The sequence below is a fragment of the Molothrus ater genome, chromosome 3 (assembly GCF_012460135.2).
Source record: "Molothrus ater isolate BHLD 08-10-18 breed brown headed cowbird chromosome 3, BPBGC_Mater_1.1, whole genome shotgun sequence".
NCBI lineage: Eukaryota > Metazoa > Chordata > Aves > Passeriformes > Icteridae > Molothrus > Molothrus ater.
Window position 1 is genome coordinate 40,934,647 of NC_050480.2, and position 17,427 is coordinate 40,952,073.

Genomic DNA, 17,427 nt, shown 5'->3' on the forward strand with positions numbered 1-17,427 from the left:
CGGCGCCTCCACCCGCCCCCAGCGACTCCCGCCGCGGGCCGGGCTCTGCCGGGCGCACCGAGCGGCTCCCGGGGCGCGCAGGGGGAGCGCCGTTCCGCCCTGCGTGCCGGCTCCTCGGCGCCGGCCTCCTCTCGGCCGCCGCGCTGCTCCGGGGCCCGCCCCGGGGAGGGGCTTTCCCGCGGCGCCCCGGCCGCGCTGCGCTGCCGCACGTCCGTGAGTGCCCGCTGCTCTTCCTCGCCGTAGCTGCGGCCTTGCCGGAGCCGGAGCCCCGCGGCAGGTCGGAGGTGAGCCGAGCCCCAGCCCCTGGCCGGCGGGGCGACGCCGGCCCGACGCGGCCACCCGGCGGGAGCGGCCCGCTTGCCCCAGAGCCGCCGCCGCCGCCCCCGGCGGGCGTCCCGCCCGCGGAGAGGCGGGGGCGAACCGGGGTGGCAGAACTCCTCGTTCGTGGCTCTGTCCAAGGTCTCTTGGAATCGCTTCTCCTCCTGAGCGCTGTGCCAGCGTCACGACGCTTTCGTTCTTTCCTAGATAACTTTAATTATTTTCTGGTCAGATGTGGAGCTCCTCCTGTGGCTCCGCTCGGCTTTTTCATCACTACTTCGATGGACAAGTGACAGAGTCAGCTCCCTCCTACGGTCGAGACAAAAGACTGTTTTTTTCCTGTGGTTGTTGAGGCAGTTCTGTCAGTCTGGCAGGTTCAGCACATGCTGCACCTCGTTCTTTTATGCTGTCTTTGCAGAATTGTGACCTTGCAATAGAGAGGCCTCTGGGACAGAAAACGTCAAACTACAGAAACAGTTGGGTATTTTTTTCTAATTTTTTCTGCCCTGGATCCATTCAGTTGTAGAACTTCTAACATTTAAGTGACATCTCAGTGGAAGTAATGCAGTTTGTTTTGGTGCTAGCAGGGTACAAAACGAGTTACAGGCAGCTTTCTGGTTTCAGATAATTGTAGTCCTTATGGAAGGAATTAGGGGATGAGAACCTTCCTCTTAAACGAAGTTGTTCAGGCTTGTGGCTCCTGTGATTTGCATGTCAAATTCAGTCAGCTGTATGCTTTGGAAGCCTTCAGCAAGGTTTGGAAGTTGCTGCTTTGCACACAGAGACTTAGTGCAGCTGTTCAGAGGGCTGGAGTGTGGCAGGCTGCTCAGGCTGCTTGACTAGGAGCGTGCAGCAAGGAGGGAGGGAATAGGCTGTAAGAGCTTTGATCTTGCAGCAGTCCTTTCCATTTTCCCCTTCTCCTGGTACCTTCAGCTTTATCTTTTGTACCCAAGTGCTGTAAAGAGCTGAGCATCTATATTGTAACAAAACCTTCCTGAAAGTAAATGCATTTTTTTCAGGGAAGGTGTGCCAAATTTGGTTCTAGAAACAAGCCATACATCAAGATCATGAATTAATGTATTACCTCATTAGATATTTTTTTTATTTCTAACTCCATCCCAATGCAAGCTGGAATGCCTACTGCTTCAAGTCCACATCCAGATTTGCACCGTTACTGTCTTTTGAAGATGGGAGGATGAGGATGGGAGCACAAATAGGATGCCTTAAGCACCTCATATAAAGTTAAGCATCTTCAAGCATGCAAAAGCCTTCCTCTCCTTAATTGTTTGTTTGGTTTTTTAAAGTGAAGCTAAAATCATTATTGGGTTTCATCCCTCCTGGGTATCTGTCAAGTTTGGCATGCATGCAGGTAGAGTGAAACTAAAGTCTCGATGTCAGTTCTGTTGAAAGAATACTGGCTTGATTAATTTCTGTTTAACTTTTGAAAATGTAAGTAATTTTATTCTGACAAAGTTCTGAATGTTAACATGGTTTCTGTGACTATTAAAAAATACAAGTTAATGAACACAATTAAAGTTAAATTTGTATGGACTAGAGAGGATTTTTAAGAATTATCAAATTAAAAAAATAGATTACTTCCAAGAAGGGAATATACTAAAATCTGAATTTTGCTTTATATTCATAAGGTAGAACACGGACACAGGAAGAATCCAAATACAACTGAAGACCATGGCAACACACTGGAGAAGAATCCTGACAGTATTTGTGACAGCTCAAGTACTATTTGTGGTAAATGCCTTTGAGGAAGAGGACGTACCAGAGGAATGGATTCTTCTTCATGTTGTCCAAGGTCAGATTGGAGCAGGAAACTACAGCTATTTGAGACTAAATCACGAGGGAAAGATTGTTCTTCAGATGCAGAGTTTAAAAGGTGACGCAGACTTGTACGTGTCAGATGTGACACTGCACCCCAGCTTTGATGAGTACGAGTTACAGTCTGTGACTTGTGGCCAGGACATCGTCCACGTGCCTGCACACTTCCGCCGCCCTGTGGGAATAGGGATTTACGGGCACCCCTCTCACCTGGAGAGTGAGTTTGAAATGAAGGTGTACTACGATCGAACAGTCGTACAGTACCCGTTTGGTGAGGCTTCTTACAACCCTGAGGAGATGGAGGCAAACCAGAAATACTCACAGTCTACAGAAGATGAATCTCAGGATGAGGAGTCTGTTTTCTGGACTATACTTATTGGAATCTTGAAATTAATACTTGAAATCCTTTTTTAAATTGATATACACTGGACTTAAGTCACACTTCATCCTGTGAAATTGGTATGAATGACTTGCTGTTATACGTAATACTCACTATGTTTCCTGAAGAGATATTTAGGTTACATTTCCAAAACCAGAAAGGAAGTGGGGAGAAAAAGCCATATTTAATTTTATATTGTAAATCCTCCCCAATATGTAAAATGAGCAGCCAGGACAGTATTTGCAGTGCTCTTCAGAGATCAGGGCTTAAAAATGAATGTATAGTTGGGATCTTGTTAAATTCACTTAAAATAGGTGCTTAGGAAAATCAATTCCAATTCAGTATTTTCTATTGTTTTTATAAAGAAAAATGAATAAACTACTGCACTTCAGTCCCCCTCTCAATTTAGAGCATATTTAAAAATAAAACCTGCTTCTTTTCTGAGCAAGCATCTCCAGTAAAACTGATCAGCAACGTGTTTGAGTGTATTCATGAAGTTGAGGAACTTAGGGTGAAAGGAGAAAACAATCAATCACCTAAGGGAATAGATGGTCTGTATTCTGACTGCGTGTGCTCTACATCACATCAGCCATCTGTCAAACAGAGGTTGGTCCAGTCACTCATCACCACTACAAATCCATGACCTGAATCAAGTGCATGTTGCTTCTTTGCTATTACTGCAGGGAGAGGGAGCCTTCAGCTGTTGTTACTTGTCAATATGACATTTTCGTCTCATTAAAAACAACACAGCATACAGGTATCTCAAACTTGAGAGGTGCTTTCTTACACTTCCCTTGATAGCTTTTTGAGACTGATTTTTTTTCCAAGCACATGTTTATGAATAAGTCATTAGCTTGCACAGAAAATTTCTGCTGAAAGATTTTTGCAGTATGTTGTTAAGAAGGTCATCTCATGCCTACTCTTCCTTAGAAGTTACTTTTACCAGGAATACTTTTTGCTTTGGTTGAGTATTTCAGAATAACCAGTTGCTATGCAAATAAAGTACATTAAATTGCTCTGTAATTTTCTTTTCACAGGGCTTACTGATAAGTGCACTGAAATAAACGAGTATGTTGCTATTATTTTATACAAATGCATGTAAAATTTAAATTTCATTACTGAAAAACTTCTCCTTTTTGAGTAGTAATTTGGCTTGCCTCTCTCAACACCTGACCGGACAGTAGTGACTTGTATCACAAAAAATCACTATATAGACAAAGTTTATTTAGTAAAAAGAAAAAAAAAAGTGGTATTGCTCCTCTTATAGAGTGGTTGATTAAATAGCACCAGAGTATCACTTTAATTTGTGCAGTTAAGTTTTGGACAGCAAGTTTTTAGGGCTTTCTTAGCCCTCCTTGCTGTTTTTCCCCCTTCTTCCTCCTCTTCTGGGTACAGGAGGGTCTTTCTGACAACAATCACAAATCCAGCGACCTAAGAAAAGAAAGTTATCAATTACTGGGAAACTAAGTTTGTTACTCTCTTACCTATTTAGGCAGCCCTTCACCATTCTGTTAGGTGCCTATCTATTTGCAGTATTTCCTTTAATGCGAACAACAAATGCTTTTAAAATTAAGCGTCCTTTCTATAAAGCAGCATACACAATTCACACTCCTTTGCACACCCATTATGTGTAACCACTGGCTACACCAATCTTCATGGACCTCAAGAAGTGCCAGGACTCCAAGGAGGTGGCTATTAGGTAAGAGTTTTACAAACAGTGCTCGAGTTTGCCAGTCATATTTTCAGGTGAATGACTACAGTTCAAGGTTGTGAAGTTACTCAGAGCAGAAATCAATGGCAGCTGGGGAAGCATTTAACTTTTTATTACAACAGCTGGAATCAATGGCTGCTTTGGTAATTTTGTAGTTTTGTAGACATATAATCTATTTTGATTATATTCTTAGGTCAGCCTCAAAATGAAATCAGCCACAGAACCTGTACAATAGTGACAGACAGCTCCAGTGCTTCCCAAAATGGGGCATTACAGTGTTTTAAGTACTGTCCAGGGAATACTGTCACTGCCACTGAATACAAATTGATGAACTTACCATGGACATAGAACTACATGTAAAGCAACAGTACCACCTGTATTTTCTTTCTACTGCCCTGAGTTGGCCACATGCTATGAGTGACTTGGCAATTTAAAGCTACTGGCTTGCCTGCCTACCTATGGAGGTACTTCTGTTGCAGTTTTGATGTTTAAGAATTAAAAAGGGAATGAAAGGGTTTAGAGATATTTACAAATATTAAATTGAGATAACTATTTCATTTAGAAGCTAAAACAGCACAATTAATGTGAAAGCTATGCTCTAGCAATATGCAGCAATACAGTTTCTTTTACAGGTTTCTTCAATGAAAAGAGGTAATTCTTGTCAGTATTCTGTGGAAATGGAAAAAACATAGTTCTGAGCGAGCCTGTTTGGGTTATGCTGTAAAAGCCAATTATATCTCCTGCACAGGAAATGCGAGGTTTAACTGTGCACAACCAAATATACAGAAATAAAGCTTAGTAAAAAAATCAAGTCCTATAGTGTGAATGTTTTCCTATACTGTTTCTTACTCTTACTCTTCACACTTGTTTTAAACTATTCTTTCAAAAGAATATGTATTAATTCATTAGTTCATGTATTAATTCTGAGAATGAGCCCAAGACTTGAGAGGAAGAGGAGGGAACAAGTAACTCTTACTTTATTACCTGAAGGGATAGCATCAAGCCCCACACAAAAAGTGTGATAACCACGGTCACATACATCACAGAACATCATTTCTTCTTCATGGTGAGGCTGCCCACATATAATGCACGTTTTACACTCCATACATTGCCAAGGGTAAGTCTTAATCATAGCAACAAGCTCCGGGGTCATATCAAGGCAAGAAGGGTGGCCTAGATTAAAACCAGCATTATTATTTTTATGCCTGAAATGAAATTTAAAATTAGTTAGACTGTTTGCTTTTACCAAACATGAAGCTTAGGTCACCTCCTGGTGAGATCCCACAGTGTGAGCACAAAGAACATGAAAGAGAGATGGTGTCATAACAAAGGACAGAAAAGGCAACTGAACTCCTGCTACACATGGAGTACACTAAGTATGTCCACAAACAGATCTGGATCCTTAGGAATCGACTTAGTGGATGTAGATACTCACCACTGTTGTCACACTGGGAGCAATGTATAAGAGCTTCAGGTTTTCCTTTCTTGTTGGACTCCTTACCCTTCAGACAAATTCCACATATAGCATTTGGAATGACCTTTGGCTGGAAGGGTAGAAGAGGGCTATAAATTCATTCCAGAAGAATTTACAGATTCAACAGGAAATGTCATCTATCTCCTTAACTATTAAAATCTATAAACTATCTGTCAGGATGTGTGAACCCTGAAACACGTGACAATTACTGACAAGCAGCAGCACTGAAAAAAAACATAGATTAAACTATATAAAATTTTCCATTGTTTATACATAGTGAGTTTTATGTAAATCAAATTGGATCAAAAGCATGTACTTGCCTCTTCCTATTAATTCATCAGCTAACATTCTCCTTATGGTAAACTAAATGTGACACAGGGTGAAAAATTTCAGGAAGATTCTTCCAATATAGAATACTCTTTATGAACTTCTGTGTGGATTTTCTGTATATGAAGGAAATATACAGGGTTTTTTTTTTGCATTACATTTGTCCCTACATATAGAAAATTAATTATAAAAACAATAAACTTTATTTTTTTTCCTATCTGCAGTTTCAAATTATATGGTTAGCTATGCTGTACAGGGCTGTATTCCTTTTATCATTCCTTCTTGTATCCAGTCATAATAATTTAAGAAACAAAAGCCTTGGATTTGACTAGAGATTTTTACATTTATAATTTTTCTAAGTTATCATCCAGAGTGTGTCTGGGTCCATGAGATCCATTTAAAGGGTAAGAGAAATAGTAGGCTGTTAACATGTGAAACATCTGCCTAGGTATTCTGTACATCAACTTCGTAGATACAACAAGAGTGTCATCCTGATGAGGCCTTAGGAGAATTAAAGCATTCTGAATTTCAGAAACATGGCAGTAGTTACATTGTTGAGCTTTGACTGCTGCATAATGAACTCAGTGAGAAATGTAGTCTACAATTAATGTAGTACTCACTGATGTTAAACTGACTAGCACCAGTTTTTAAAAAACAATGTTGCTGCAAAGACCCAACTAGCAGAGGGAGCTAAAGGCTCTAAACAGGTTGTCAGTAAGAAGACTCCCAGTCAACTACCAATCACTCATGGGGAGAAGAATAAGGTTTAATTTTAAAACAAATTTAAAAAGTGAAAACACAATAAATAAAAAAAGTTACAAAGATCTTTTGCAATACAACTTATCTTTAAGTGTGTTTATTTCCCCAGCCAGTTTTTGACAGCACCTAGCAAGGTAATTAGTATCTTGCCTCATTTCTAAAATCAGGATGCATTGCTTTAAGTTTTCTGAAGTTTTCAATGTACTTTTCATGTCAAAACATGGCTACAGCCTGCATCAAATTGTTCAGTCTAAGGAGTTTTATTCAAGAAAGCAAAATACCACACCAAATGTTTATAGGTAACTTCCTTCAAAAGATGACAGAGGCATTCATAGACATTTTTTTGCTTATTTATTTTAAAAAAGCAAAGTCAACCTGTTTTATACATAAATATAATAATAAACAGTAAAAGAAGTCTAACACACAAACATCTCTACAAAATAATAAATATAATGGAAGGAAAACCACGCATAAACTCTTTTACTGTTAACTATACTACGTGTCCTACATGTATACCTTTATACCCTGCTCCTCCCAACAAAAGTGGCACATGCTTAAACCTTGTCAGTGTGGCAGCATTTACCCTTCCATTGTTTAGGCTATTTTTAAATTGTATTGTAATATAAGAAACGAAGCCTTTCCAGAATAGCAAGCAAACTTTTCTAATCAGACTTCTGGCTTGTTACAGATTTGTATTTTACTGCCTTTAATATACATCAGCACACTTCCCAATACTCCAGCCAAAGCGAGCTGCTTTTTGGACACATCCAAGTGTTACAGGTGTGTGCAGTTCACATTCTGATACACATAACTCTCAAGGTAGACATTGCTACAGATGCATTTATTAACAATGCTTCCATCTAGACTTAGTTCACTAACCTGTATTCATTAGAAACTGTGCATATTAAGGGGGGGTGAGAATCACAGCCTTTTAAGAATGAAGTTCCAACAGTATGGAAGTATTTTTACAAAAACAACAACAACAAAATTTTAAAAAATCAAGACTATTCACATTTTAATCCAGTTCCATTCTATCACCATAAATGGCTTTTAGAAATGCTATTAAAAAATCTGTCAGTTCCAAAGGGGAAGTCACAATATCCCATCTCATTAGGAGTAAATTTTGCTTTCAATATCCCCATCTTACTGGGATAAGATATGAGAGAAAATGAATGCAGGGTCAAAATGATGACTGTGATGTGTAGGTTTTCACTTCCATGCTGCTGTGCTGCAGCTCTTAAAGTAAGCTTTCCAACTACACCATTTTTGTAACATTCTATTCTGAATGCGAAGCATTACATTTTCATATACAGTGATCCAAAACAGAAGTGTTGCAACATAAAGATACTCAATACATTTCAGTTTTATGTGCAAAAAATCTTTTGTACTTTTAACAGTACCCTGTGTGTGCAATTGTAGCAGTCAGTCCTGCAGCAACAGACTCACTACTTGTAACATGACAAAATGTAAAACACATGCTAATCGTTCTTTGTTAAAGAACTGACAATAAAAAAGACTCCATATAAAATACAGTATTTCTATTACTTGAAAATAACTCAGTGGAAATGTATGGAATCCTGTAATACTCATAACATGGCTATACATATATACGCTGATGCCGTAGCAATTATCCCTCAATTTTAACTACATGTAACCAAAAGTTTAGTGTCCTACAAAAATAGTCCAATATTAGAGAACAATATAGAACAAAAGTATTATAAACATTTCACAGGGAAAACATTTTGAGTCAGTTAAGCCTTCGGCTCAAAGTGCCTTAACATGCAGGCACATATGGTAGGTATATTGTTATCTGATGTTTTCATAGACTCACAAACAAGAATCATTCTGTCTTGTTAAAACAGCTCATGTAATTTGTCTTATTGCAGTATTTCAAACGTTCCCACAAACAAGAAAGCCAATCCTCTCACCCTCCTAACACATCACCACCACCCCTGACTTAACAACAGGTTGATGCAGGCAATGTATGCTGACATTGTAAAGATGAGGCACTGTAACTAAGACCTTGTTACTGACAGAATCACAGTAAGTAATTGCTGTGGGAATCCATTCTCAAAATGCAGTGCTGTATACTACTACCACTCTTCTACAATTTTAAGTTCAAACCAAAGCTCTGCTCCACTAGTTCTCTCTCTATGCATTCATAAGGCCATTAAATAGATTCAACTAGTCAAACACTTGGGCATCTCGCAGCTAAGTGAAGCTTCTGTAAACTAGTGGCACACAATTTCTAATGTCAAGTTAAACAAAGCTAAAGAAAAATTTCAGCCTTCATCTTTGGATTTCATGTTCATGGGAATACTGAAATGCATTCTATGTCTACAACTTCTTGCAAAGTTACATATAAAAAAATATATATATGTGGTAACCACATTCTAAATCTACACAGTTCACGCATTTCTTAATAAGTTCCTGAAAACAGAAAAAGCAACTGGAGCTTGCTGTCTGTTATGAATTTGTACAGATACTGTATGTAGAGGAAATTTATCAAAGCTGTCCAATTGTTGCTGGAAATTAGCTTCTTATCGTAAGTTATAGTTTATTTACTATTAACTTGGTAAACACAGATAGTAAGTATTTATAAACATAAAATGCAAGCCATCAACAGCTCACTTTTGCTGAGACAGATTCTCAGTATGTACAAACTTGTCACTGACAAAAATGTTCCCTGTCCCGTAACTATCAATAAGCAATCCTCACTGGTAAACACTCAACCCGATCTTAACTTAGTGTTTTCCTTTTTTATGGATCTATTCCTGCTCCCACTTGAGTCAATGGAAAATTCTCATTCCTCTCAGTGGAACAGGACTAGACAACTACCTGCTTTAAATGTGTTACAGTTTATTCAGATCCTCTCTCAGTATGCAGAACAGTAACATATAAACAATGCATGTCAATTCTCACTTCTTCTGAAAAGCATTTTTATCATAATTCTTGAAATTATTATATAGAAACACTGAAGACTGGGGTCTTAGGTTCGGCAATCACTGCGTGATAGCTGAAATGTCTTAACATCCTCTTTAAGTTTCTAGTTTAGATAAAAGCATATTGCCCACAAATGTTACTACATAGTATGAACTACATAAAAAGCTATTTTCCAAATACTGTTACAGGGGTTACATAGTGTGGCCTATACAACTGTAATAAGCTTTTTGCCTTCCATCCTATACATCATAATATTGCAGGATAAAAGGCTGTATTTAAAATTAATGTTGTAACAATATGCTCAGCCATACCGCTGCACTTTATAGGACTGATCTCTTGGTATGCTGCCATACAAAATAGGAAAAAAAGTAAAAGACAGTGAGTGGTAGCTTCAAACTGGCACATATTTCTGACTGCCATGTTAAAGCAGACAGAAAGATGTTGAGTTCCAATGATAAATCCACAATGGATTTTTCTAGCGTTATTGCTATGAATCTAAGAAGTTAACCCAATAGGAGGCCACTGTACAGCTAGGGTAAAGAAAAGCCCCACGCAAAATATAAGCAAAAAGGAAATAAGGAAGCAAACAGATGGAGCACACAACAGGAGAACAGCTAGTGAAGTACAGCAAGCAGAAGTTCCATATTATTAAAAAAACCAAATACTTCAGGAAGAAGCTGGTGAGTAAAATTCAGTCAGGGGCTTTTTTCTTCGACCTTGTACCCAGGAACTGATTTGGGTAATACAGAACGTTTGGAACCATCTTTTCTTGGAGTAGCACTTTTGTCTCTTGTTTTTTGTCTTCCCTGAAAAGAATCCTCCTGGTTGTCTGTGGCGCAATCACCTTCAGATACATTGCCAGACGAATTGTCCTATAATAAAAATACCATAGCTATATATTTTTTTTTTTGGATAGACAGACAAGTCTTTCCTATGCCCCTTAGAGTCAACTAAGGTAAGAGAAGGGTATGTCATTCCTTCTGCAAAAGCATGGGGTTTATCACAATCTAGAGCACCTTTGTTCACAACATTTATCATTTGTTTTTTTCTGGTTTAAGAGACTACATCAGCAGTCATGTTTTTGCAGTTGGTCTTGGTACCACTGTGGGGAGCACAACAGTATAATTTTCTGAAGTGTTTTCATTAGAAATCAGCAAGAAATCAACTAAATGCAATATGCTGTTTACAACGTAAAGGGCCAGCAAAAAGTTAAAAGTGCCCTTGTCATGCATTTAAAGCATACAAGGACTGCCATGAATTAAACACGTGAAGGTTTTTTTCTGCCACCCTCACCTACTGTTTTCACCAGGAGCAATCTGAGTATTTAATTTGGACTGCAGCAGAAGAATGCCATCAATGGCAAAACACATTTCCATATTTAATACAGAACCAAACAACAGAATTTATTTTGCAGTAAAAGCTTCTCTTTTTTTTTTTGAGGAATAAGGAGGCAAGAAAGAGGGGAAGAGGTTCAAAGATGGTGAGAGATCAATGTAGGCATAATTAAGAGCAGCAGCACAAGACTTTTGTCAGAAAAGTGTTAAGAAAGGCTTCCAAAAAGCTCCAGAAGGAAGCAGTGTGATTACTCACATTTATTACAATAAAACCCAAGAGGCCAAATAACAATGGTGCCCTACATTAAAACACACTCTGTAAAAACACAATAGTAATCAGCCTGTGCCCTAGGACCTAAAATCAAAACAGACAAAACAGACACAGAGCAAATGGTAGAGTGTAACACAAAAGCAGACTGAACTATGTGGCAACAAGAAATGGTAGGTTTCACCAGTATTTCAGGGGAAGGCTTCTTTAGGTCAGACCCACTAAAACACTACAGAAGAGAAAACTGCTACCAACTCCAACAAAGGAGTAGGGGGAGGTGTGAAAAAGGAGAAGTTATAAAGTGTATTGTGGCACTCACCAGGGAGATCTGACAAATGGGAGATACTCCAAATCTGACCATGTCCCACCCCTGTTTTTTTTCTGAACTATATGTCCCCCTCAATGATTAACTATCCAAGAACCCCTGCTCCCACAGCCAAAACCACTTCACAGGAATCTGATTATCAATCTTCCACACTTCTCTACACTATTCAAACTCAGGGACATTTTTCCTTCTGCATTCTGTCACAAAAAAAATTCTGAGCCTCTGTGAAAAATCAGAAGGATAGCCTGCTTGGTCCAGTTACTTTTCTTTACCATTAATGAGAACGGAATTAAATGGAAAAGGAAACTGGGGAAATATGGTTAAAGACCAAATGACCAACTGTAAAAAAGCTGGAGTGTGATTAAACTGAAAACTTGAATTGACATTCAGCATGCTATGTTTCTATGATTTTGTCTCAAAAAAATGCAAGCAGAAACAGTGTGTTAAACACCTCTCTCTCTTTTTGTTAACCGACAAGCTGACCTCTTCCTTTCTTCAATTATAAGTTTCTTACAAAATTCAAAGAAGATAAATGTTTACATGACAAAATTTAGACTTGTACATATCCACCATCAAACATGTTCATCAATCATGCTAGAAATTGCTAAATGCACTGTGAAATTCTACTGCTGTTAAAAGCAGGGTTAAACTTCTGGAAAGAGATTGTCCCCAACATACAAACTGCACCAGTACACCAATGGTTCAGGTGTACTCAGCTGGCTCTTGAGCATTTAAAGCACTATCAAGGTACGAATGTGAAAGTTTCCCTTAAGTTTCAGCTAGCAGTTAATTTTGCATTTGCATAAGTGGAGAGAACATAAATATCTTTTAAAAGATGTATTGTAAAGTAAAAAAACCACAATGTTTTTTACCTTCTTTTTAAATTGGAATTAAGTTACTGTTTCTATAGTCAGTACTTGCTGCTTCCACATCACAGAAAAAAAAGTTATGAGGTTATTAATGCCTTTGCTTTGGGGACAGATTCTGTGGGACTTCCAACAGCAAAATATACTGTGACCGGAACTATAATATTCATTCTCCTCAGAAATGCCAGCAACTTCCCCTTGGGAAAAAGGCTATAATGAAGAGCTGCATTGGGAAGTTTCTTCAAATTTTTTTAAACAAAACAAAACAAACGAAAGAAAATTTTAAAAAACGAAGAAAAGGCCTAAAATATTTGTTCAATTTACTCTGAAAATGGACCAAAACCAAAAAGCAATGGAGAGCAATGTTATGAAATAAACCAAAGTACTAAAAAAGGTCTTCCCTTCATTTTGCAAATGTTAAAAGATTCTAAGAAACTAATTAATCTAACAAAAGTCAAGGAAAAGAATTTTTTTGTTCAAGAATACTTTCAATTTGTCTCACCGAATTGCCTTTGGTTTTCCTTTTTTCATCACCTCGCCCTTCCTCTGCATCATCTGAATCTCCATCACTGTCCAGCGTCAGCAGCTCCGGATCCAAAGGAGGTTCATAAAGGGCTGTGTTTAACGGCAAGTAACGAAGTTCATCTGGAGAGTATCTGAAGTTAAATAAATAAAATGCATTCATTCATGTGTACTTTATGCATAAGTATTGAGTTACACAGTATGCAGGGACTTTAATAACAGTCTCCTTTTTTCAGGAAGGTACATAAAAACATGCAGTTCTGAAAACAAAGGAAACAACACTAATTTCTCCTCCCAAACACGATGCCACATATACTACTTGTCTTCTTTGTAGAGCAGATATTCATAGAACACAATTTGCAGTTTCACCCAATCCATGCTCCTATGCCAAACAGACCATACACTTTTTTTATCCATGTACTGTGCCCTGTAACGTGTACAATTCTAACCCAGGGCACACAAACATGTCCAAAGCAAAGTAAAGAATAGAGATGTATAGCTGATTATTAAGAACAAAAAAATGCAAGAAAACAAGAAAATGTAGTTTCAGATGAATGTACAGGTGTAATCTCACTGCTTATATCCAGATACAGCTCAACATACATAATCCATCCTTTTTCTTTTTAACATTAAAGACTAAGAAAAAAGTGGAAGTCTTCTTACTGCTGAGGACAAGCATTGTAAGGAACAGGATACTATTTTGCTGCATATTATGAAAGGTCACGTCCTTCACTGAGATGGAAAAGCAGTTTCACTAGAAGCTTACAATTGCAAAATAAACATAACATGAAGTAACTTTAATTCAATTGATTTAATAAAATTGAAGTCCTTCAGGAACATCCTGTAACATGCAAATTTGGGGTGGGCTGTATGAACACTGGAAGGAGCAAGGCACATGCAGACAAAGAGCTTCTCTACAGAAAACCAAGCACATATAGCATGAATACCATCTCTACCGTACAATAAGAAGACTTCAGCAAAATCGTCAAATCTGTACAGATTTGTTCAATGGTAGCACACTGCTAGTAAAATCTTAAATTTATGTCAACAACACATAAGTCAAGTAACACATTTTTCATGAAATGTAAAGATCATGAAATGTAAAGTTTGCAATGTCTTTCTCTCTCACTTACAAATCCAACATCAAACTTAAACCATAAGACCAAACTTTTTTAAAAAGAGTTTCTAAAAATTCAAAATGGAACAGCAAGACTCGTGATCAGAAGCCAGCATAACAACACTTTGATACAAAAAATTAATTTTAGCACATGCAGAGGCAGATGATAAGTAAACAGGAGGGTGGCAGGAGTGAAATCAATGTCCCTTTTTACCATGGGAAATACCTGAGCAGGCTAAATCTCAGGCACTGCAATATATCAGCAGAACAGTGCTCTTGAAGTCAGTACTGTTTTCTTAACAACAGCTGTCACACTATGCATCTTTGAAGCCTATCAAGTGTCTAAAACTAAAATTAATTTGAAACCTTAATGCAAAGACAGTGAAATGTTTTCCACTTGCTAGATGGAGACAAAAGAGATCAGTGCTACAGAATTGGCAGCTGGAATGCTTTTAAAATACCTTTTGTAGTACTCCTGGAACTGGCCGGGTATGAGAGCCACTGGATAAGGACTAACCTTTGTTCTCTCTGTAGGCAAGACTTTGTATTTTCCTTGAGGCACCTGGATAATCTGCATTGTTTAATATAAAGCAATGACATTTTTGTTTCACATACAAACAGTTGAGCCTTCCTCACCAAATACTCCTCCAAGTATTATTTTAACTTGCCAGTTTTACTGAATTGAAACAGCTACCTGAGTTCTCCCATGAGAAACTCAATGCATTAAAATTATAAGAGATCCCAAAACAGTATAATGGATTAAATCCAATCACTAAGTATCTAGTGGATTGAACAAAGATTAGGTAAGACCCCTCTAAACAGTACACTATGAAAAATAAAACTGAAATTAAAATCTAGCAATTGAAACAGTAAACATTAACCTTTGTGACTGGCATCTTTAGCAAGAATTATCAATGTTGTTCCAAATTGTTTTAGAGTAGAAAGAACGTGCCATCTAATTCTGAAACCAGACTGTACTATAAAAAATATCCGTTAATATATAAATACATAATACAACGGAAAGGAGAAGCTTACACAATAAGCCTTCCTTCTCTTAGAAGGAAATAGAAGTAATCATCCACTTTCTTGTCTCTAACACGGTCAATGTCAGGAAAAGGAAAACTTTCCATAATTGTCTGCCATGTAACAATTTGCAGAGAAAATTTTTGCTTTCTGCCTCTATAGAAGCAGAACAGCACTGCTTTGAAATGACAGATTTTTTTTAATCAAGCACAGAGGCATGTAACATATGCAATACAAAAATAATAAAACAAATAACAAAAAACAAGGGCATAATATTGACAAGCACACTTTTACGTGTAAAATAGCTTTCTTTTTTACTTCAGGTATTGTCAGGCAAAATTTTGAAGTTATTCAAAAGAAGAATTAGCCATTTATATGAATAAACAACGGTCTTAGTTTTATGCTACTACTATCAGAATAAAGAGATGATAACAAAGTAACTCTGAGATTTTCAAAGCTTTCTGAGACTAGTATTTTCAAGTTTAAAAAGTCTGCAGGTTAAATATATTTAGATTATTATTTTTAGCAGCATTACCCATTAACCACCCCCCCAAAAATAGCTAAAATGGTAACAAAACAAACTTCACTAAAACAAACAAGGAGCTCCTTCCTCACAACTGGTAAGAAATTTAAATCTACCTACATGTGTCTGTAAATCAAAATAGGCTCTTCTTTCCTCCATCCGCTCTCGGTTTAAATTGCTGTTGAATTCTGCAGCTTTCTTGGCAGCTTTTTTAATATATTCTGGAACTTTACTGGCTTCTACTTTCTGTGTGTTCTGCTGCTGCATTTGCTGGAATAAGAACAATTATATATTAATTCACATACATTTCGCTATCAGTTAGAGAAGAACCTTTTCTCACACTCCCACTGCAGATTTGGTTCACTTAAGTGGTAATTACTTACAGAATACTCTTTGTAATGATCTGTTATTCGCTGCCGTTCTTTCTCTTGCAGTATAACAGAATACTCAGCATGTTTGGCAGGGTATTCTTTAATCATGAGATCAATTACTTCATCACTACGCAAAGCTGTTAGACCTAAAATAAATAAAGTAATAATGATGCTATCTGGCAAAAGTAACTGCAGGTTATTTATATCTCACAATGACCAACTCAAAGTTTTTGAGTAGCTGAAGACAACAACCTGCTGTGCACAATGCTTTTCCTTCTCAAGTAGCAGCAAACTTGTGCCATTTAGCTTTCAAGGCTGACTGGGAGTTCGCTTGTACCCAAGGCTCATATCATTACTTACAGCAACAGACCCCTTCACACTGACTCAATCACCTACTTAAACTCACTGGTGAGGCAGAACCTTTGTTCTAGATGGGATCTTGCATACTGTTAGTTTCAGCTTCCAGTGCTGCTGAAGTTTCATTACCCTGCAGAACCTTTACTGAAATTAGGAGGTTTACATAAAGTCTCTATACAAATCAGGGAAGAATTGTTAGGAGGGCAATTTAGAGCAGCAAACTGCACACAGACTCCTGACTCCCGATTAAAGCATTTCACGCTCAGAAGTCAGAATGCCTCAGTTTGCAGCTACAATGCAGATCTCCTCCCCTGAAGATTCCAACACAACTAATCTCCAGACATGGACAATAGCATGGAAAGATTTATGTCATTACCACTGATTATAACTATAATTTTAAAAACAGGGGTAGTTAACACAACTAATCTCCAGACATGGACAATAGCATGGAATGATTTATGTCATTACCACTGATTATAATTTTAAAAACAGGGGTAGTTAGCACACATCTCTATTGGATAGGTGAGGCAGAACATAACATTTTACCTCTCCATATAAAAATTAGATACAGTTCTCTTATGCATAGTTAAGTTAAAATTAGCTCACAGGTGAGAAATAAAGGTGGTATACTAAAGATTGTTAGCATATAAAATAACATTACATTTCCACAGACCCATGATACACAGAAAAAAACCCATGGCACCATAATTTAAACTCTACATGTCCAAATGACATATTTCAGAAGAGTAAGAAAAAAGCCCTTTCAGTAAAAGCCTCAGAAATTAGATCAATCTATTTCAAATATATTCAATTGCCTTAAAATACACTCTTCTAATTTCTAACATAGAAGCTGAGCCATTTAAGATACACTGAAGTCTGCATGCCTCCAATGCAATCCAGCAAAATAAGACTAACGTATATAAAGACACTCTGTACATATATATGCAATATATACATATATACCACCATGCATTTAT

At 37.7% G+C, this 17,427-nt stretch overlaps 2 protein-coding genes across 8 annotated transcripts in view; one reads left to right on the forward strand and one right to left on the reverse strand.

The window, feature by feature from the left end:
* On the forward strand, positions 1 to 5,052 carry C3H6orf120 (chromosome 3 C6orf120 homolog). 4 transcript variants are annotated; one of them, XM_036380739.2, is made up of 3 exons: positions 369 to 794; positions 1,447 to 1,559; positions 1,965 to 5,052. In XM_036380739.2, the coding sequence occupies exon 3, from the start codon at positions 2,008 to 2,010 to the stop codon at positions 2,563 to 2,565; it is 558 nt and encodes a 185-aa protein (XP_036236632.1). In that variant the 5' UTR covers positions 369 to 794; positions 1,447 to 1,559; positions 1,965 to 2,007; the 3' UTR covers positions 2,566 to 5,052. The 4 variants fall into 4 exon arrangements, with proteins under 4 accessions (XP_036236631.1, XP_054370382.1, XP_036236632.1 ...); XM_036380738.1 differs by lacking the exons at positions 369 to 794; positions 1,447 to 1,559 and adding an exon at positions 1 to 284; XM_054514407.1 differs by lacking the exon at positions 1,447 to 1,559 and having other exon boundaries at positions 368 to 799; positions 1,969 to 5,052.
* Positions 3,734 to 17,427, reverse strand: part of PHF10 (PHD finger protein 10) — an 18,875-nt gene continuing 5,181 nt past the window's right edge. For 2 of the 4 annotated variants that reach the window (XM_036380736.1, XM_036380735.2), the window contains exons 5-12: positions 16,106 to 16,239; positions 15,843 to 15,992; positions 14,638 to 14,747; positions 13,040 to 13,193; positions 10,461 to 10,616; positions 5,677 to 5,785; positions 5,226 to 5,414; positions 3,734 to 3,961 (exon numbers count right to left, since the gene is read on the reverse strand). In XM_036380736.1, the coding sequence (XP_036236629.1) occupies positions 3,876 to 3,961; positions 5,226 to 5,414; positions 5,677 to 5,785; positions 10,461 to 10,616; positions 13,040 to 13,193; positions 14,638 to 14,747; positions 15,843 to 15,992; positions 16,106 to 16,239 (1,088 nt within the window). In that variant the 3' untranslated portion in view covers positions 3,734 to 3,875. The remainder of the gene's footprint in view (positions 3,962 to 5,225; positions 5,415 to 5,676; positions 5,786 to 10,460; positions 10,617 to 13,039; positions 13,194 to 14,637; positions 14,748 to 15,842; positions 15,993 to 16,105; positions 16,240 to 17,427) is intronic. The other 2 variants (XM_036380734.2, XM_054514406.1) reach the window with 1 other exon arrangement.